The sequence below is a fragment of the Pipistrellus kuhlii genome, unplaced genomic scaffold, assembly GCF_014108245.1.
Source record: "Pipistrellus kuhlii isolate mPipKuh1 unplaced genomic scaffold, mPipKuh1.p scaffold_m20_p_31, whole genome shotgun sequence".
NCBI lineage: Eukaryota > Metazoa > Chordata > Mammalia > Chiroptera > Vespertilionidae > Pipistrellus > Pipistrellus kuhlii.
This window is the reverse complement of record NW_023425531.1, coordinates 550,913-572,999: the sequence shown is the minus strand read 5'-3', so window position 1 is coordinate 572,999 and position 22,087 is coordinate 550,913. Positions and strand designations below refer to the sequence as shown.

Below are 22,087 nucleotides of genomic sequence, written 5' to 3'. Positions count from 1 at the left end.
TTCCCTCCCTCCCTCCTTCCCCTCCCTCATGCCCTTTTTTTCCCCTCCCCCCTCCCCCCTCTCCCCTCTCCTTCCCTCCCTCCCTCAATTCCCTCCCTCATGCCCTCCTTCTCCCCTCCCCCTTCCCCCCTCCCCCCTCTCCTTCCCTCCCTCCCTCCTCCCCAAGACTCTCCCTCCTTCCCTCCTTCCCTCCTCCCTCCCTTTAATGTAGAGTAGGGGTGTCGAACTCAATCAGAGAAGGGGCCAAAATCTAAAATCCAGCCTAAATCTCGGGCCGAATGGTTTACTGAACAGTCATAAACTGTCATTGTGATGGAAACGCAGCGGAGTGCAGTGATGACAGCGCGGTGCGGGCCACATTGCAAGGCCTGGCGGGACGGATTTGGCCCGCGGGCCTTGTGTTTGACACATGTGATGTAGAGGATGAGACCTAAACTGTTAATCAGACCCAGACCTTGGGCAAATGACTAAGCCTCTTTTAGCCCTGGTTTTCCAGCTGTAAATGGGATTGTTGTGAGAATTACATGAGATCATGCCAGTAACTAACCTGGCGCAGTTCCTCCTCAGCAAATGGAAGCTATATTTTTTGCCAGAGAAACCATTTTGGGAGGATTTTTAGTGAAACGCAAGCCTGTGGTTCTGAAAGCAGGGCCTCATGGCTGTGCTTACACGATCCCTTCTAAGGCTTTACTTTAACACTAGAGGCCCAGTACAGGGACTTCGTGCAGAGGGGAGGAGGGCCTCTCAGCCCAGCCCTTTTGTAATCTGGGACCCTAGGGGGATGTCCGACTGCCATTTTAGGCCTAATCCCTGACTAAACTGGCAGTCTGGCATCCCACTGGATCCTAACCGCCTGCCTGCCTGCCCGAATGCCCCTAGCCACTCACCTGCCTGCTTGATCGCCCCTAACTACTTGCCTTCCTGATTGCTTCTAACTGCCTCTGCCTGCCTGATCATCCCTAACCACTATGCCTGCCTGCCTGATAGCCCCTAACATCTCCCTGCCTGCCTGATGGCCCCTATTCACTTGTCTGCCTGTCTGATTACTCCTAACCACTCACCTGCCAGCCTGATCACCCCTAACCACTCACCTGCCAGCCTGATTGCCCCTAACTACTCACCTCACTGTTTGCCTGATCACCACAACCACTTGGCAGCCTGCCTGATCGCCCCTAACCACTTTGCATGCCTGCCTACCACCCCCAACTGCCTCTGCTTGCCTGCCTGATTACCCCTAATAACCTCAGCCTCAGCCCCCGCCACCATGGCTTCATTCTGAAGGATGTCCAGAATGACGTCCAGAAGGTTGTTCAGCTGTCTATTCTAATTAGCATATTACACTTTTATTATTATAGACTAGAGGCCTGGTGCATGAATTCATGCACAGGTGGGTTCTGGCCCTGATCAGGCTGATCAAGATGGGCCGGCCAGAGGGAGAGGCCACAGGTATTGGTGAGCCAGCCCGCCCCCAGTCGGGGTCAGGGGAGATGATTGGGGATGGGCCAAATGGGGAGAGGGCCACGGGTGGTTAGTGGGCTGGCCCACCCCTGATTAAGGTGGGGGGCCTGGTCAGGGGTGGGGGTGGTTGAGGGGAAGGGACACGGGTAGTTGGCCAGTTGACCCCAGTCAAGGGGGCAATTTGCATCTTAGCCTTTTATTATATAAGATGTTTTCCTAATAACAAGGGATAACTGAGTTGCTGTTGGATTTTTTAGTTTTGTGTTTTGTTTTGTTTTGTTTTTTTGTGTGTGTGACTAACTTGGCCCTCATAACTCATTTGGGCATTTCACACTCTCGTAATTCTGAGAGCTGAGTACAGCTTAGGAAAGGAGGCTGCTCCAGTTCTTTGCTTTGGGATTCTGCAGAAATGGTTCTTCCTTTAACTCGTGGCTCAAGCATGCCAGCTTTTCCTTGCTGAAGGGCCAGGAAGCAGAGGTCATTAAGCACAACTGCGGTGCCATCACGGCCTGGCACTCGGGGTCCGGCCGCCACGGGTGCGGTTCTCAGGGGCACTTCTGAGCAGCTGGTGAAGGGGTTTTAAGGCTAAGCCAGTCCTTCCAGTAGAGAAAGACAAGTAGCCACCCTTTTCCAGAATCTCTTACCCTTCGGCAGTTTCTTTATCTCCAGTGGAGCTGGCCGGGCGCCTGTAGGCCAGCTGGTTCTTCACGCCTCGCGGCAGCCTCACCTGCTTGAGGTGAGTCTCAGAGAACCTGCGTGAGAAATACGTGGTTGTCATGACCTGGCAATCTGTAAAAGCTGCACGCACAGGTTAGAAGGCTTCTCTGGAGGCACATTCATCGTGGCTGCTCGGCCTTTGAGATGGCATTCTCTCTGGTCTGATGTTCTGGTCTTACCAGAACCTTTGTGACGCGGGTTGCACCTTCTTGCCCAGCTAACCAGATGGGGGAGTTTGCCGTGGAGTACAAGATCATCAACCCCAAGGCCATCACCATGGGGCAGCTGTACGGGTGCTTCGACCAAGTGAGCCACGAGTGGACCGATGGCGTCCTGGCCAACGCCTTCCGGGAGCAAGCGTCCTCCCTGTCTGAGGATCGCAAGTGGATCGTATTTGATGGGCCTGTGGATGCCGTTTGGATTGAAAACATGAACACTGTTCTGGACGACAACAAAAAGGTAGCTGCTGAGTCTGACATTGCTTTTCCTCTCTCCCTCCCTTCCTCTCTCTCTCCCCCTCCGTTTCCTTCCATCCCTTCCTCTCCCTCCCTCTCCATTCTTCCCTTCTCTCCCTCCCTCCCTTCCTCTCTCCCCCTTTCTCACTTTCCCTTCTTCTCTCCCTCTCTCCCTTCCTCTCTCCCCCTCCCTCTTCCTCCCTTTCTCTCTCCCTCCTTCCTTTCCTCTCTCCCCCTCTCTCTCTCCCTCCCTCTGTTTCCCTCCCTCTCCCTCCTTCCTTTCTTCTCTCCCTCCTTTCCTCTCCTAATAGCACTTCATCCTCTGAGCCTCTCCCCAGGGCTCAGGTTTCTCACTTGGTGGCCCCAGGTTGTGGCACTTCTTCTGGAATGTTCCTAAGAGGCAGTGGGGGGACGTTTCTAGGACATTAAGAGCTGTGCTTGAAATGGGCACAGGTCACTTTTTCCGAGTTCCATTGGTCATGTGCGCCACAGGGTGGAGAAACAGATTCCACTCCCTGATGGAGGTGGGCAAAGGCCAGTGGGCTGGAGACGCTGCGGCAGCAGCCGGTGGAGATACATTGTGCCACGAAGTGTGGTGGCTAATGAGCCTGGACTCTGGAGCCACACAGCCTGCGTCCACATCCTGCCCGCTGCTGGCCAGTTGTGTAACCTCAGAGAAGCTATTTAGACTCTCTGTACCTCAGTTTTATCATCTGTAAAGAGGGCTGATGATACCTACCTCACAGTGTTGTTAGGAAGACTAGGTAAGTTAATATTTTCAAACTGCTTATCATAGTGCCTGCATAGAGCAAGTACTGTATCACTTTTGAAATATAATAAAATGAATCATATTTTAAGGAAGATTTCCTATATGACTATATGTCACTATCATACTACTATATTTAAATTTCACAAGATGAAGAGGGAGTTATACTCACCATGGAAGACCTAGTCATAGCATGTGCATAATTTTTATTATATTACAAATAAAAATAGAAATAAATTGTATTACATGATACGGACTATGCTAGTGGTTTGACAAACTGTGCGAGTGTGTCCGATGGGCATCAGATTGGAAGTATAAAGAGTCACAGCCAGTGAGGCGCTCAGATCCCAAGATTTGGTGTAAATCATGCCTCCCAAGTGTGGGTGGATCTTTCCATTCTCGACCCAGCGATGACCCCGCTGTGGTCCAGCCCCTCCAGCTGGGCCTTCCTGGGTGCACGGTGCCTGTTCCGGGAGTGTTAGGTGGGGGCCAGGTAACATGGGGAGCTGTTTAGGAGAGATGGGGTTCCTCTTGCCCACCTCCTGGGGAGGCTGAGGCCACAGGCGTCTTATCCTTGGCATCTCACTGGAGCCCTGTTGGTGTCTGGGAAGCCGCCCCACACACCCCCGTGTGCCGATGGCGCTGTCCTGGGAGCTGCACACTTTCTCCATGGCATGGGGCTTCCATGTCTTTCCTCCTCCGAAAAGGGTTTGTGGAGACAGTCTGGTCACTCTAGTCCTTGACCAGCCCATGGGGTTCCAAAGAAGTCCTTTGTGGAAGATGGCACATAAAGCCGAAGAGGGTGCAGTCAAGTTCCACAGTAAACACTGGGGAAAGAACCAGGAAACGTGATGTGGTCTGAGTGCTTCTGGCTCCTTCCTCTATTGCTGCAACCAGGGCCTCCCTGGCCTCTTTACTAACTACAACTCCCCCAACCCCGACTGAAGTTCTGCAACCCCCTACTCTGCTTGATTTTTCTCTTTTATTTACTCATTTGTATAGTATACTACATGCCCTGGGCACAGATTCGTGCACTGGTAGGGGGGTAGCCTGCAGGGATTGGCCCACTGTGGCAGCAGTCACTCATATTAGTCAGCAGAGCAGTGCTCCCACTGTGGGAGCACACTGACCATCAAGGGGCAGATCCTGCGCTGAGCATCTGCCCCCTGGTGGTCAGTGTGCATCATCATGACTGGTCAACTGGTCATTCTGGTCATCCCACCACTCCATCACTTGGCTTTTATATATAGAGATATTTTGCTTATCACCTGTCCCCTCTCAACAAAATGTAAAGCCCTTGAGGACAGGGATTTTGCCTGCTTTACTTTAAGTACCCAGCACACAGTAGGAGCTTAAGACACATTTGTGGATGGATTCCCACCATCCGTGTGCCCATCGAGGTCTCTGACTTGCAGGGAGAGTCCCACCCTCTGCTTTGCCTTTCAGCTGTGTTTAATGAGTGGAGAGATCATACAGATGAGCTCCAAGATGAGTCTGATCTTCGAGCCAGCAGACCTGGAGCAGGCCTCGCCAGCCACCGTGAGCAGGTGGGTCACTTGCTCCACCCTGAGCAGTGGGCGAGGCTGGGAGTGTGTTTGAGTGCCGGGAGATCACGTTATTTGTTGTCACTTAGAGTTGTCAGAAAATTGGTCCTTAATATGCATTGCTGGTCATAGGCTCAAAACAAGTAAGCACATCAGAAAAGAATTTGACATTATCTCCTAAGACTGAAGCTTCATATGCCTCTGGACCCACATGTTTGCTCCCAAGTGTATACCCCAAAGACACCCTTGCCCACGTACAATGCAGACCTTTGCCCACATATGAGAATTTTCATAGTGGCACTGTTCACAGTAATAAGCACTTGGAAACAACCCAAATGCCCACTTGAAAGGAGTGACTTAATGTTTAATAAAGTCACCGGTTGTAATACTTATATAGCACCAAAATAAATGAATTGTACTGACATGCAACTCTGTGGATAGATCTAAGTTAAATATGTTAAGGATAAAATCTTAGTAATATTCTGTATAAAAGAAAACTCACAGCCGAAACCGGTTTGGCTCAATGGATAGAGCGTCGGCTTGGGGACTGAAAGGTCCCGGATTCGATTCCGGTCAAGGGCATGTACCTTGGTTGCGGACATATCCCCAGTAGGGAGTGTGCAAGAGGCAGCTGATCGATGACTCTCTCTCATAGATGTTTCTAACTATCTCTCTCCCTTCCTCTCTGTACAAAATCAATAAAATATATATTTTTTAAAAGGAAAAAAAAAAAAAGAAAACCCACAATACTACATACATCATAGTGCCCCTTTTTAAGTGGTTAAAAACTAAAATAAGTGTATATACACTTTAGGAGCACACAGAGCTGACATAAGCTATGTCAGAAGGAAAATCAAGGAACAGGTGAATGCAGGGTTTAGCATTTGTTACCTCAGGGTAGAGCCAGGACCAGGACAAGGGAGCCCCTATGGTTGGAAGGTGATTGTCAAGATTCTAGCTTCTGTCTGGGTGGTGGGTTCCTGGATGCTTGCATTACTGAAACATTAACCAAGAAAGGCCACGCTGCCCAACCGGGGACTCTGTTGTTTAGAGCGTTTCCCGTACACCAAAAGGATCGATGTCTCCCTCTCACATCAATGTTTCTCTCTCCCTCACTCTCTCCCCCGCCCGCATCCCCTTCCTCTCTCTCTCTCTCTCTCTCTCTCTCTCTCTCTCTCTCTCTCTCTCTCTCTCTCTCTCTCTCTCTCTCTTCTCTCTCTCTTGCTCTCTCTCTGAAATCCAATGAAAAACACATCCTTGGGTGAGGATTTAAAAAGAAAATGGAATAATGGCCATGCTAATGATGCGTATGCCAGGGATAATAATTAATCCAATCCTGTGCGCCTGGCGTCCTTGAAAAGTGAAATAAAATTAATTGTCCCACGCTCCCCAAGATGATGCGCGGGAGCAGAAAGAACACATGGCCAGTCAGACCAACCTGGGCTCCCAGCTGGTCATGCCCCTTACCCACTAGCAGTGTGACCTCCTTCCCATCACTCAGCCCCTCTGAGCCATGATCCCTCACGTCTAAGACACAGACCAAAGGAGAGATGTTCGGAGATGGAGGTTGTCAGGACCTACCATGGGGCTGGTGCGCCCCAGGGGTCAGTGCGGGAGAGGCAGGGCTGGTAACGAAACAGAGACCGCCTGGCTGTGACAGACAGAACACGTGCTGCATAAAACTGGCATGTCAGGCTCTGGCGTGAGGCTCAGTGGTCAGAGCATCGGCCCGTGGCCTGAAGGGTTCTGGGTTCGATTCTGGTCAAGAGCTTTTGCCTTGGTTGCAGACTCAATTCCTGGCCCCATTCGGGGTACCTGCAGGAGGCAACCAATTGATGTGTCTCTGACATAGATTTTTCTTTTTTTTTCTACCCCTCCCTGCACTCTGTCTAAGAGTCAATGGAAAAGGTATCCCTGGGACTCGGCGGGCAGGGCTCAGTGGTTGAGCGTCTACCGATGAACCGATGAACGGGAGGTCAGGATTCAATTCCGGGTCAGGGCACAGGCCGGGTTGTGGGCTGGATTCCCAGTGCAGGGCGTGCAGGAGGCAGCCGGTCCACGATTCTCTCTCATCACTGATATTTCTCTCTCTCTCCCTCTTTCTTTCTCTCTGAAATCAATTTTAGAAAAAAATTTTAAGTGTCCTTCGGTGAGGATTAACACACAGAGAAGCTGCATGTCAGTACAGGGGACACACTGACACTAGTGTAACGATCGCAGTTGCCATTGGCCAAGAACATCCTGGGTGCTGGGCACAGCACTAACTTTATTTTAGGCTAAACCCTTTATCGCACCTTAACCATCACAGCCGCACGGGAACTGTGTTCTTATCTTCCGCAGTTATAGCCAGGGAGGGAGAACCAGGGACAGGAAGGAAGCCTTGCCCATGACCCCTCAGTTAGGATCTGACGCTGGGATCCCAACCTGGTCCTCTGGGTCCCAAGCACCCTTACCGTGCCCTCCCCCCTTCCTGGCCAAACGGCTGGGCGGCCTGCAACCTCTCCCCCCCCCCCCGCCCCCCAACCCCGACTGAGCACGGTGTCCCTGCTCCCAGGTGCGGCATGATCTACATGGAGCCCCACCAGCTGGGCTGGAAACCCCTAAAGGACTCCTACATGGACACCTTGCCCCCCGTGCTCACCGAGGACCACAAGGAGCTGGTGAGCAGCTGCCCCCACCCCAGTGCCCCCTCCCCCTCTCCTCTGAGGCCTCCGCCTTCCCCACCCCCGGGCGCCTGGCTTCCCGGCTGCATCCCCCCTTCTCCGTGTGGTGAGACAGCGGTGAGGTCAGCTCTCCTTCCACCTCCTCATCCCGGAGAAGGCGGTGCCTGAGCCCCATCCTGTGGTGGCAGGCAGGTCACCCTCCCACTCCCCAGAGGAAGGCTCTGGAAGGGCTCTGCCTGGAAGAAGGGGGCCAGCCTGCACCCCTCAGGGAGCTGGAGTCAGTGGCTGCTCTCCCGGTGGCAGCAGCTTCATCCCCACCCCTTCCTGAAAGGGGTGGCCTGCAGGGCAGGGGCACCTGCCACCCAGCCTAAGGGAGCAGGACGGAGTGGGCTGGGGGGCCCAGCTTTCCCTGCCTCCATTGGCTCCCCAAACAGGTTCCCACGGTGAAGCCTAGAAGGCGTTACTCCCACTGAGGAGGCTCTGGGAGCCTGAGGACGGCCTCTTCCCGCCACATGTGCATGCGTGTGCAGTCTGCCTGAGCACATACGTCTATGCAGACACATTTCCCAGCAGGCACGGAGCCTTGGGGACCCAGCGCCAAGGCTCACCCTTGTCAGAGCCTGGGGTTCCGATCGCCCTGCCAGCCTCCAACCCCACACCCGCCCCCTCCAGCCTCGGCCTGGCCTCCCACCTCAAGCCTTTTGAACTTGGCGCTCCGCTTCCTGGAAACCCTGCCCATGTCACCTGGGGAGGCAGAGCCACCTGCCACCCAGCTCCGTGGGAGAGCCTCCTTCTCTAAGGCCCCCCGACCAGGCAGCCGGGCCCACATCCTGAGTGATCCCCCAACCTCCTCCTGAGGCCACGGGGAGTGGCCTGGGGCACAGCTGGCCCAGACCAGCGGAGCATTCCTGACTAAAGCTCGCACACTCCTCTGAGCGGGAGGAGGCCTCCCTGCAGCCTGCTCCGTCTGTCCTGCCCTTTCCCATTACCGGTCCGTCCGGTCCCGTGGTTTGTGTGTCACTCACGTTCTTCCTGATTGTTACGCCAGGACTTTGTGATCCCCAAGGACCACCAGGGAGCCGAGTCCGATGCAATAAACAAAAGAGCCTTTTCCATGCTAGCATGGGCTCTGTCCCACTCACACCCCCAGCATGGCGGAAGAGAGAGCGAATTTCGCCAAGCCCTGGGGTTTTACTCTGGTGGTGATGTCACTGCTTTGGCTGACCCTGATTGGGCTAGGGTCCAGTTAATGGAGGATAACTCCGCCCTGCCCCACAGTGGAGTCAGGAGCTCATCCTCGTCCCACCCTGCTCTCTCATCCCCCCCTTGTCTTATGTGCATGAGTCAAATCATTGACTCAGCCTACTTCCTTCAGCATAAACAACAAATACAGTTACTAAGACCCTTAGTACCACAGTTCGCATCAGTATTGTCCTCACTGAAGTCCCGTTCCCCTCCTGCAGGCATCAGTTCTCCTCCTGGCCTGTAGTTGCCAGGATCCAGGCCATGCAGGAGCTGGGAGTCATGTAGTCAGATCTGGGTGCCATCTACTTCAACAGTAGTGGACGTGCTCAGGATAACAGTCTAGCATCCCTTTGAGTCCTTGGGCAGTGAATTTCTTTACCCACACTGAGTTCCCGGGATACAGGATCTGCGGTGGGCACTGGCAGTGCAGCTGGAAAGGCAAACTGCAGAGCCTATAAGGACTTAAGCAAGGGAATGGTTATGAATTCCAGCTTTCAGTTTCTCCCTGACCCTGGGAAGGATGGAGGGATGTTTACCATACATGATCCCCAAAAGAGGGGAACCCGTCCCAGTACAGGATACACTTGGCCCATAAGAGGGCAAAGGGCAAGGGGTTGGTCCAATTTTCACCGGTTCTAGGACACATTTAGTTAAACCCCTTTTCCAGAGTCTCACTTTTGCCTGTCCTAAGGCTAGAGCTATACTTTGAGATACCTTGGCTACAAAGGTGGGGCTGTTATCTGATACTGGCAGCCCAAATCGAGGTATAATCTCCTGGAGTAATCTCTTGACTACTATAGAGGCAGTTTCTGTCTTAGTGAGGTATATATATACTTCAACCTAATCTGAAGTGTCTACAAAAACTAGACCTTAATGCTGGTGGTTTAATCTTTGAAATCTACCTACCAATGCTCTCCTGGGGAAGTTCCCTGGGACCCAAATTCCAAGTGGGACCCCCCTTACCTTGCTTAGCATTTACCTGTGCACAGACAGTACTTCTAGCAACTCTGCCTCACAGAAGCTCATAAGTCTTGGTGACACTTAAGTGGGTAACCTGGTGTCACTGGGCAACTCTGACCTAGAGCCTCTGGGACCAACAGTCTGTCATCTGGATGATACACCAATCATCTGGTCCTTCGGTGGCTTGCTTCTTTTCAGCCGATTCCTTCCGGCTGCAGTTGGTAACCCTCTTTTCTCTGTGAATGGCACAGTGTCTCCATCAAAGGGCCTGGATTAAGGCCAAAAGTTCTGGAACTGTGCCCAAATGGTGTGGTACAGGGTGACTACCACTGCCCCTGCATATCAGGTCCCATCTTGAACCTAACTGCTTCCATCCATGAACAGTACCTTGTACCTCTGTGCAGTCATGAATGGGTTCCTCCATCATCATCATCATCATCATCATCATCATCATCATCATCTGGAAGCAGGCTGGCAGGGTTGATGGCCAGAGTCTTATGAAACCAGATCCAGGGCTGGTCCAGGAGAAAAGCTTGGCCCATCCGGGTTAACTCCTGGCCCAGAGTCTGCTTATCTGCCTCCTTCACCAGCAATGTTGTGGTGGCCACTGCCCGGAGGCATGTTGGCCACCCTGCCACCACAGGGTCCAGTCTCTTCGACAGGGTCCAGTCTCTTCGACAGATAGGCAACAGGTCTCTTCCAGGGACCTAGAGTCTGAGTGAGAATCCCTTTGGCAATGCCCCTTACCTCTCACGTAGAGGTGGAAGGGCTTCACGACGTCTGGCAAGGCTAGGGCAGCTGCTGAGATGAGAGCCTTCGTTAGCTCCTCAAAGGCCCGTTGTTCCACTTTGGACCAGTTCAACAGCTGCATTCCCCCAGTACGTGTTCCTTCCGAGGACCACAGTCCTTCTTGATGTTCAAGGAAAACAGGCAGTTTGTCCGGTGGCTTCCTGGGCTGATGTACGGATCCTATCAGCTCTCTCAAGACTAAATAGGCTGCCCCAGTGCCCATCAGGAAACTAACAGGCTTGCCTCTCCTAGCTAACCTGTCAGGACATTTCTTTATAACTTTTATAAAAATCTTATCTTCCCAAAATACATAACCATGCCTCAAATTTTAAAGAAAAGGCAAGGGAGGAGGGAGTGGGTCCAGTACACTGTTCCCAGGCCTCCAGCTGCTTGAAATTTAAAATGCCGCATTTTTCCTACAGATACAGATTTATCTGCATTTCTAAGCCCCCCTCTACTCCCCGCTTCAGAATACCAGTGAAAATTGTCCAAGCAGTCGCAGGGGGATTAAATCATACAAATAATGGTTTTCACATTGTTTTAACACTGTCTAAATAAATTATAGACCTTTGTGATGAAGTCTACTTAAATCTATAAAGTAGACACACATGACTGAAACCAAAAATGACTCCCAAAGTTTACAAAATACAAGATGCAGGTACAAGCCCAAATTCAAGCTTACAATGTGATTACAAATGACAACAATGGCATATAAAGCAAAACAAAACAGATCAAATATAAAAGTTTCATATGTTACATTAAAACATTGCTTCAGAAAAACTGACTTAAAATAATACAGTTCAGCCTGCTATATTCTAGGCACTTAGTTACTGCAATTAACTCTTCCTAATTTAATTTATACTTTGAACTTTTAAAGCTGGTAAGTCAAATATATTTGGCATTTTTTTAGATTAATAACATTACATTTCTAAGAAAAATACAAGACATAATAATTAAGAGCTTCAATTCTGTTCTCTAGATTTTTGATGGGGCAAATCTAAACTTTACTTTCCTATGTCTCTTCCTTCTTTTACATCCTGTTTATTTAGGGAGAAGTTTCAGCAACAGATCTGGCCATTCCCTGTAGATCACTGGGGGAGGGATTGGACAAAGGGAAAGATGGGTATAGCCATTCAAATGCCAATGAACACATTCTTCAGCTGAAGACCCCAGCCATTCATATGTAACTTGTTACCATTACCATCTAGTTCCTGCCTCAGGGCAGGAAATTTCAAAAGCTGCTTACAATGCCTAGGGAAACCAGTTTTAATTTATTTTCCAGTTAATCTCCACCATTTTTAAAACTCATTCTGTACACAGAAAAGAGTTTAAGGACAGCCCAAAACTATGCACACTCGTTTTGAACTGGCCTTTTCCCTTTACATGAGCACAGAAATTCGAGATGCATAAAAACTTTCTTGAGGAGTGGCTTCGCCACGTATCTCCCCTCCCCCACCTCCTGCCTGCTCTGTGGGGGGGGGGGGGGGGGGGAGTAGCAAATTTACAAAGAACACAGAAACAGACAGAGGGCTCCTGAGAACAGTCTTCCTGCTCCATGGAAGCCAAACCAAACAACAGCCTCACGCCAACCGGTGGCCCTCCAACATTGAAAGCTGGCCACCCACTAGAAGGAGTCACCATTGGCCATTCCGAACCTTCACAACACAGAAAATCACAACAACCAACAAGAGGGCACCCAACAGCAACATTTCAACTTAAAACCAGACTTGGGAGCGGTCCACTTCTCTCTCGCCTTTACAAGAGCACAGAAATTTGCCCATGAGGCCTCTTCTCCTGACCCAATGCCACCACACAGGCCCAGGCCCCAGAGCGAGGCTGCTGCCGCCGCAGCCCCAGCCACGCTGCTCAGGTGGCTCCCCCCTGAGAAGGAAGCATGGGTCACCCCAGCGGCTTCCCGGCTCCACCTCCCCTTCTCTAGGCAGCCAGCAAAATTAACCCAGATGCCTGCTCCCCAAGTGAGGCCACCACTGCCCAGCCGCACTCCAACATGCAGACTGAGCCCCACGGAAGCACCCCCTCCGACCCAATGCTGCCAGGAGGCCCCACGCTGCCACGCCGGCCACACTTTGCCGGCTCCATCCTGGGGTGCATGTCGCCCGCCGATACCAAACTCAAACTTCGGAAAGTCTCCTATCACTTTCCCGCATGTGAGGCAACGGCTCACTCCACTTACCTCGTCCTGGGAGAGGTTTCCATCCCTCTCTCCATGTGAGGATCCCTCTAGGAGAGGATTCCATGTCTCTCCTGACTGAGGGGCCCTCCCAGGAGGTCAGAACATCTTCTGAATCCTCAGGCCCGTGGTCTTAATGGCACGTCTTCCAGACGTATTCGGGTACCAATGACACGAGGGGTTCCACGTCCCTCCAGAGCACTCACACACTTACCACAGCCAGTCATGCTCTCCAGATTTGGTTCCCTCATGGTCCTGGGGTCCTGGGCGAGCCCCCATATGTTACGCCCAGACTTCGTGCTCCCCAAGGACCACCAGGGAGCCGAGTCCGATGCAATAAACAAAAGAGCCTTTTCCATGCTAACATGGACTCTGTCCCACTCATGCCAACAGCATGGCCGAAGAGAGCGAATTTCACCAAATCCTGGGGTTTTACTCCGGTGGTGATGTCACTGCTTTGGCTGACCCTGATTGGGCTAGGGTCCAGTTAATGGAGGATAACTCTGCCCTGCTCCACAGTGGAGTCAGGAGTTTTATCCTCGCCCCGCCAAGCCCTCTCACTGATGAACTGCTTACCTTCACCCTCCTGCCCCCAGGAAGCTCCCCGCCACCTGCACCCTCAGCACCTCCTGCGCGGCACTTACTCGCCAGTGCTTGCTGGCGGAGTGAAAGTGCCACCCAAACATGTACATGCATTCATATGTTCAGATGATGCATCTATACATTCACACCCACCCACATATGTATGCAACCTATGAATGTGTTTATTTAGTTGTGACTTGCTTAGTTCCAAAAAAAGACTCAAGATAATTTGCAGTGACAGGCACAAATAAATTATAAGGAAAATGAAAAAAAATTAAAATAGGAGGAAGTAAGGTGAATAATTTTTTTAAAGAGTGAGGGGGGAGGGAGGCTATTAGCCCGCAGGAGTCTGTGCGCACCGGAGTGCAACGAGGAGCCTTGGCCTTGGTGCTGCACTTCCGAGGCCCTGTATCCAGGAGTCTGCCTCACAGACGCCCAGTCGTTTGCAAATTGCTATTCAGAACAGCTTATGGAAACAAAGTCCGATGTCCTGTCTGGGTTCTAGAGATATTTCATTGTCCTGCAGCTGAGCACTGCAGCTGAGCCTCTGCCCACCCACTAGGGGCCCAGGGCCTGCGGCCTGCACCCCTCAGTGGGAAGCTGGGGGCACAGATGCATGCACAATCGCCAGCAGTCTTACCCGCACCTTGTCTCCCAGGGGTATTCCGCTTTGGGTAACAGCTTGGATCACCCTTTCTGCTGCAGGTCAACGACATGTTCAACTGGCTGGTCCAGCCCTGCCTGGAGTTCATCCGCCTCCAGTGCAAGTCTGTGATCCAGACGTCCCCCATCCACCTGGCCTTCTCCATGATGCGGCTGTACTCCTCGCTGCTCGGTGAGCGTGCCCAGGCGGGGTGGGCTGTGCCCGGGCTATCCCCCGGAGTTACAGTCAGGTCAGCACTGTGATCTAGAATAAGCAAGCCTGTGGAGTGGAGAGAGTAAAGCTTGGTGGAAAGAGTCCACGTATTTTGGCTTTAGCCGTGATCTTGGACTGATTTTCTGGATGTTATTGTGCAAATTGCACCTCTCTTCTCCATCCCCATCTGCACCAGGGAGCAGTCATTCCTACCTCTCTTTACCTGGCAAGCGAGGTATCCTGGAGGGAAATGAGAGCAGCTGATCCACGCAGATATATCTCTGGGAAAAGATTCTGAAAAATTAGATAGGACGTTAAGAAACCATAATTACAAAAACCTGAAGTTGCAGGGTACACGGATTGCTATAAAGGACTGCACATGTCAGTCTGCAAGCCAGAGGGCTTTCCAGAGCACATGAACCACAGACCACTCATTGGTTAGCTGGGGGAGAAGTTCCCTGTCCCTGTTTTACATAAATCAGATTTTTAAAAAATATATATTTTATTGATTTTTCACAGAGAGGAGGAGAGAGTGATAGAGAGCTAGAAATGTCAAAGAGAGAGAAACATCGACCAGCTGCCTCTTGCACAGCCCCTGCCGGGGATGTGCCCACAACCAATGTACATGCCCTTGACCGGAATCGAACCTGGGACCTTTCAGTCCGCAGACCGATGCTCTACCACTGAGACAAACTGGTTTTGGCATAAATCAGATTTTTTTGAATCCTACCAGAAATGACAGAAGCTGTGTCCATTTGGAAAACTTCTAGTAGATGCCATTTCTTTCTCAAAATAGCCTGTAACTCAAATTCAAGATGGACCTTCTTACAACTGCTGCTGCATTCACCATTTGCAGCCCATTCTTTGAAAGGCATTACAGCTGTGGCGCAAAAGCGTAACGTGGGGAACTGTTGAGTTGGACTTTCTATGGCTAAATATTAATGTGGTTTTCTAACATTAAAATTACACAATTTTTCAAAAACACACAGGTGGCATACAATGTCTATATTTGCATTAATATTTGTGGACTTTTATACTTCCCCAAGCTCTGTCTCTGGTTGTTATGCAGTATCTCCTCCGGGAAAGAAGACACCTCACGAGAAAGGGTCTCCCTGTCCCGACACCTGGGACTTCATCTCTGCCTTTCCCCCTCTGCAGCCATCAGCCCGCTCAAAGAGTGACACATACAGCGAGGAGCACGGGCGGGCTTGCTCACACACACACATGATTCAGAGCTCTAACTCCTGCTCTGTTGGTGTGAAAACCAAGAACATGACCGCTGTGCCCCACGGGACTTGCAATAAGGACAGTAAATACATTTTTAGCCTTTCATTTTGAAATGACTTTATACTTAAGAGAAAATTTCTAAAGAGTATAAAGAGTCACACATACCTTCACCTAGCTTTTTTTAAATGTTAACCTCTTATATAACCCAGCACAATGATCAGAATAAGGAAATTAATCTGGATACTATCTGTTAACTACGCTATAGACTTTATTTGTATGTGACCAGTTTTCCCACAAATGTCCCTGTTCTGTCCCTGTTCTGTTCCAGACTCCAATTCAAGCTGCACATTATTCTAATGATTGTACCTCCTGGGTCTCCTGCAGTGTGACAGGCTTTTTCCTGATCTCCGTAGCCATGCCACCTGTAACCCTGCCCGTTCCCTTAGAGAGCCTCCCGCTTGTGGCCTCGCAGTTCCTCACGATCGGATGCGGGCTTGGGGTGAAGCCACGGCGGGGAGGTGGGGGGGTCCTCCGTGGCCCATGAGGCCTGTGTGTGGGGCTCTGAGCATTGGGGAAGGCTGTAGCCAGTTGACTTTCACCAGACACCCATCTCTATTGTAAAGTTATTTCTTTCTCTGTCTTTAGGGATGATCATTTGAAACTATTTCTCCTCAATCCTCACCACTGCGTTTAACCTCATAGGTGACCTTGCCTCCATCCGAGAGCTGTCACATTTACAGAGATGACAGCTGAACAGGGGCTGCCAAGAGGAGGAGAGGGTGAAGGGAGTGAGTGTGTGATGAGGATTGTGCCTGTTTTGCAAGAGGATTGAGCTCTGGAGCCAGGGGCAGTGATGGCAGTGATGGTGATGGCTGTGATGGTGATGGTGATGGTGGTGATGGTGATGGTGGTGATGATGGTGAAGGCAGTGATGGCAGTGATGGTGATGGCAGCGATGGTGATGGTGGTGATGGTGATGGCGGTGATGGCGATGATGGCGGTGATGGCGATGGTGGTGATGGCGGTGACAGCGGTGATGGTGGTGATGTTGATGGTGGTGATGGTGATGGCGGTGATGGTGGTGAAGGCAGTGATGGCAGTGATGGTGATGGTGATGGCGATGATGGTGATGGTGATGGTGATGAAGGCAGTGATGGCGGTGATGGTGATGGCGGTGATGGTGATGGCGGTGATTGTGATGGCTGTGATAATGATGGTGATGGGGGTGATGGCAGTGATGGCAGTGATGGTGATGGCGGTGATGGTGATGGCAGTGATGGTGATGGCGGTGATGGTGATGGCTGTGATAATGATGGTGATGGGGTGATGGCAGTGATGGCGGTGATAGTGATGGCAGTGATGGTGATGGTGATGGTGATGAAGGCAGTGATGGCGGTGATGGTGATGGTGATGGTGGTGATGGTGGTGAAGGCAGTCATGTGGTGATGGTGATGGTGGTGATGGTGATGGTGATGGCAGTGATGGTGATGGCTGTGATGGTGATGGTGATGGGGGTGAGGGCATTGATGGCAGTGATGATGATGGTGATGGCGGCGATGGTGATGGCAATGATGGGGATGATTATGGTGGTGAAGGCAGTGGTGGTGGTGATGGTGATGGTGATGGTGAGGCAGTGATGCTGATGGCGGTGATGGCAGTGATGGTGGTGATGGTGATGGCAGTGATGGCGATGCGGTGATGGTGATGGTGATGGTGATGATGGCGGTGCTGGCACTCATCTTCCCTGAGTGCACATGTAAAACGTCTAGTGGTGTGTTGTATGCTGTGGGGATCTCACCACAAGTAAAAACTGGGAAATGTGTGGACTAAGGGATGGCACACGATGGCCACTCAGCTGATGTCCATCCTCTCGCCAGCCCTCACTGACTCAGCACCGGCCACGGCTCAGATCTGCTCCATCCTGCAGCTCCCTGAGCCCCTCTCCTTGCTTCCAGATGAAATCCGGGAGGTAAAGGAAGATGAAGGCGATGGCTTGGAGGGCATGACGAGCCAGCAGATCTTCCTCTGGCTGCAAGGCCTGTTCCTCTTCTCCCTGGTGTGGGCCGTGGCCGGCACCATCAACACGGAGAGCAGGAAGAAGTTCGACGTGTTTTTCCGCAACCTGATCATGGGCATGGACGACAGCTACCCCCGGCCCAAAAGCGTCAAGCTCACCAAGAACAACACCTTCCCCGAGAAAGGTAACCAGTGTCTCTGTGTGTTCCTGTCGTTGTTTGGAGCCCAGGTTCCCACCGTGTGTGGACCGTAGCGAGGCCTAACCAAAGCAGGGCAGATGCTCTGCCAGCCTGGGGGCTCCTCAGAAAGGTGGCCCAGAGGCAGGGACCAGGGGAACTTGGATCACTTCTGTAATGTAGAAAAGGTTGATATTATAACTGGACAAACAGTGGGTCCAGGTGCCTGTCACTACTCAGCCAATGAAGAGGGACAGGGCTGAGTCATACATGAGCATTGATTCCAGTCCTGCCGGCAGCACAGGAGAGCAGCAGGTCAGCCAGACACCTGCCCAGCCACCCCCTCACCCCAGCCACTGCTTATGTAGTAAAAGCACAAAGGAAAGTAGGCAAAGGGCAGCTTACAGACAGATCTGCGGGAGGACAAGGGTCTTCAGAGGGCTGGTGACGTGCAGGACTGGTGTCAGGGGAGAGAGCCCAAGGCAGTGCCAGGCGGGCAATTCACAGGCGAGCAGGCTGGAGGTCTGCAGAGGCCTGCGGGGCCGAAGGGTTGGGCCCTCAGAGGCCGGCGGCTGGTGTCTGAGCAGAGCTGCTCACTTCCCATGAGGACAGCAGCTCCATGCGAGGAGGAAGGCCGCCTCTCCGGGGCGCTCTGGCCAGGGAAGAAATGCCCTCTTCAATCGGAGCACAGCCACCGTGGTGAACAGAGCGGGATTCCTGTCTCACAGCCACTGTGGCAAGCAGGGCGGGATTCCTGTTTCTCACAGTGCTCACTGGTTCCCCACACTCTACTGCTGCCCCCTTCCAATGGGACATGTTGTTCTTTACAAAATTACCCTCCAATGGGAAACTAAATGAAAAGTGTGGCCATGTTGTCTGTCTGTCCCCTCCTGGTCCCATGCTGTGTTCACTGGGTCAGATTGTGATTAAGGTATTAATATTCCTTTTTACTTTGTCATTGAATTCTAATGTGATATTGGAACATTAAACTCTGCTATATACATCACCTTCAAATGATCACGTTGATGCTCTAGTAATATTGTCTTGTATGTGTGGCACCATTCACTAAAAGATTGAAAGACATTTTTAAGTAGCTTTTACTATTTTTTTTCTTACCACCCAACTAACACATTACATAACATTTAGAAAAGATAGAGAAGGGAATAGAAGAAAGCAAAGATCAATGGTAATCCCACTATCTGGAAAGAATCCCTTTTTAGTTTTTCTTCATTTCCTATATTTCTGTTACAAAAAGAGGATCATACATAAGAACTTCCAAATGGTGTTACTTCTTATGGTTATAAAAAAAAGTGTGTGGAGGGCCACACACACCTCCGTGGCAATGGTGGTGGTGTATGTGAGAGCTGGGCTCACGGATATGTCGCCGACATACCGCACGCCCCTGTGCTGCCCGCCGCCTCCCGCGGAGACAAACGAGGCCCTCGGCCAGCCATTAGGTAGAGAAGTGTGTGCATTCTTTCCCCCTGTTTTGGGGGGCGGGAATTTTATTCTTCTACCTTTTACCACAGTGAAACTACATATCCCCAAATTTACCCTTAACCATTTTTCCATGTGCAGCCAGTGGTATTAATACATTGACATTGTGGTCCAGCCACCACCACCATCTGCAGAACATTTCTCACTTCCCAGACTGAACGCCACATCCTCAAACGTTAGTGCCCTTCCCTCCTCTCCCAGCCCCAGCCATATCCACTAACCTTCCTGTCTCTACATGTTGGACTACTCCAGGAACCTCAGAGAAATAGGATCATGTAGTATTTGTCCTTCCTTGACTAGTTTGTTTTCTTATATAATGTTTCCCAAGTTTATCCATGCTGTAGCATGTGTCAGAACTTCCTTCCTTTTTAAGGCTGAGGAACATTTCATTGTTTATTACACAGACAACATTTTTTTATCCATTTACCCGCTGATGGGCACTTGGGTTGCTTCCCTTTTGGCTATCGTGAGTAATGCTATTATGAACATGGATGTGCAAATATCTGTGTGAGTCTTGTGCTTTCTGTTCTTTTGGAAATGTGCCCAAAAGTTGAGTTTCTGGATCCTATGATCATTTATGTTTAATTTTCTTGAGGAGCTGCCATTATGTCCTTCATGCTGGTTGCACCATTTTGTATCCCCACCAGCAATGCACACGCGTTCCGATGACTCCACACCCTCATGTTCTGTTGTTTTGTTTATAGTGGCCATCCTGATGAGTGTGAGGTTCATTTTTAATTTCTTAAGAAAAAAACACGAATAGATCATATGTTAAAAAAGATATAACTCCTGGCAACTCTTGGTCGTATCACTGTCTCTGTGGCATTTCCTTTTCCAGGGGGTGATCTGGTTGGAATCCTACAGTATTCAGGCTTTTCAGATTGGCCCTGCTCCTTAGGACACTTCCTTCCTGTCTTTTGTGCTTTCAGAGCTCCTTTCTTTTTATCCTGAACAATGTTCCGTTGTATGGATATTTATCAGTATGCCTGTTGAAGGACATTTTCGCTTAGTCCAGTTTTTGGAAAGTAGGAATAAAGCAGCTACAAACACTTGTGTAAAGGTTTAGTGTAGACCTGAGTTTTCGGTTCATATGGTAAACGCCCTAGAGCACAGCAGTGGGTCATATGGTGAGCTGTGTGCAGCATTGTACGAACTGCAACTGTCTCCACAGGGGCTGCACCATTTATGATACTACGTTCCCAGCAGTCGTGAACGAGTGAGCGTCCTGCGGCCCATCTCTGTCAGCATTTGGTGTAGGCAGTTGTTGGATTGCAGCCATTCTAATGGGCGTGTTTTCATTTACAATTTTCTTTAGATCCTTTACCCATTTTTAAAATGGGTTGTTCATTTTCTTATTATTGAGCGTTAAGAGTTCTTTATATATTTTTTATATTGCTTCTCAGCCTTTTGGCTAAGATCAAGTATATATTTTTTTATATAAGTCCTTTATCAGATACATATTCTACAGTATTTTCTCCCAGACTATGGCTTGTCTTTTCATTCTTTTAACAGAGAAGATGTTTTTCATTCTTTATCAGAGAAGATGTTTTTAACTTTAATAAAGTTTAACTTACCAATTTTTTTCTTTCACAAATTATGTTTTTTGTGCTATATTTAAAAAGTCACTATCAAATCCAATGTCACCTAGATGTTTTTCTTATGCTATCTTTTAAAAGTTTTAGTTTCATGTTTACATTTAAATTCACCTTCCATTTTTTTTATATTTGTAACATGTATAAGATTTATGTCTACATTTTCCCCATAATGTCTATGCATTCATTTGTTGAAAAGACTCCTCTTCTCTGTTGAATTGTCTTTGTTCCTTTTTCAAATATCACTTTACTGTATTTGTGGGCTTATTTCTGGTCCCTCTTCTAGTCTTTTTGGTTGACCTATTTGCCTATTCTGTTATCAAACAAGACTTGATTACTCAGCTTCATACTAAGTCTTGAAGTTGGGTAATGTCAGTCCTCCAACTTTGTTTTTCTTCGATATTGTGTTGGCTATTCTGGTTATTTCACCATTCCATATAAACTTAGAAACAATTTGTTAATCCTCACAAAATAACTTGCTGAAATTTTATTGGGGTTGTGTTGAAGATATAAATCAAGTTGGAAAGAACAGACATCTTTAACAACTTTAAGTCTTCCCAACAATAAACATGGATTATATCTCCATTTATTTAGATATTCTTTGACTTCCTTCATTGACATTTTAGTTTTTCTCATGTTACTCTTGTAAAAAATATAATACATATATTTTCATTGTATTTATACCTAAGTATTTCATTATTTTGCTGCAAGTGTAAATGGTGTTTTTAATTTAAAAAATATCAGATTCCAATTTTTATTTCTGGTATTTAGGAAAGCATTTGAATTTTGTATATTAAGCTTGTATCCTACCACCTACTACCTTTCTATAATAACTATAAGTTCTAGCAATTTTTTGTTGATTTTTAAAAAATTCTTTAATAAAAAATAATGTCACAGTTTTATTTCTTTATTCCCAATTTTTAATTTCATTTTCTTGTCTTATTGCATTAGCTAGGACTTCCTGTATGATACTGAATGGGACTGGTAAGAGGAGCATCCTTATCTTGCTCCCAATCTTAGGGGGAAAGCATCTGGTTCCTGACCCTAAGTATAATGTGAGGTGTGTGGTTGATATTCTTCATCAAGTTAAGAAAGTTCCCCTCTATTCCTGTTTGCTGCAAGTTTTTTTCATGAATGGGTGCTGGATTTTTGTCAAATGTTTTCATGTGATTTTTCTTTAGCCTGATGATATGATGAATTATATTAATTGACTTTATTTTCTTAAGGTATTTGAGAGGAGGGAGGGAGCTGGGGGAGAGGGAGAGAGAGAAAGAGAGAAAGAGAGAAAGATCAATTTGTTGTCTCATTTATTTATGCTTTCATTGGTTGCTTCTTGTATGTGCCCTGACTGGG

General features: G+C 49.3%; 1 protein-coding gene across 1 annotated transcript in view; it reads left to right on the top strand.

Moving 5' to 3' along the window:
• Positions 1 to 22,087, top strand: part of DNAH3 (dynein axonemal heavy chain 3) — a 173,778-nt gene that overhangs the window by 96,221 nt on the left and 55,470 nt on the right. Inside the window, 5 exon segments of the mRNA XM_045589319.1 lie at positions 2,393 to 2,634; positions 4,843 to 4,943; positions 7,495 to 7,600; positions 14,076 to 14,205; positions 17,409 to 17,654. Coding sequence (XP_045445275.1) covers positions 2,393 to 2,634; positions 4,843 to 4,943; positions 7,495 to 7,600; positions 14,076 to 14,205; positions 17,409 to 17,654 — 825 coding nt within the window.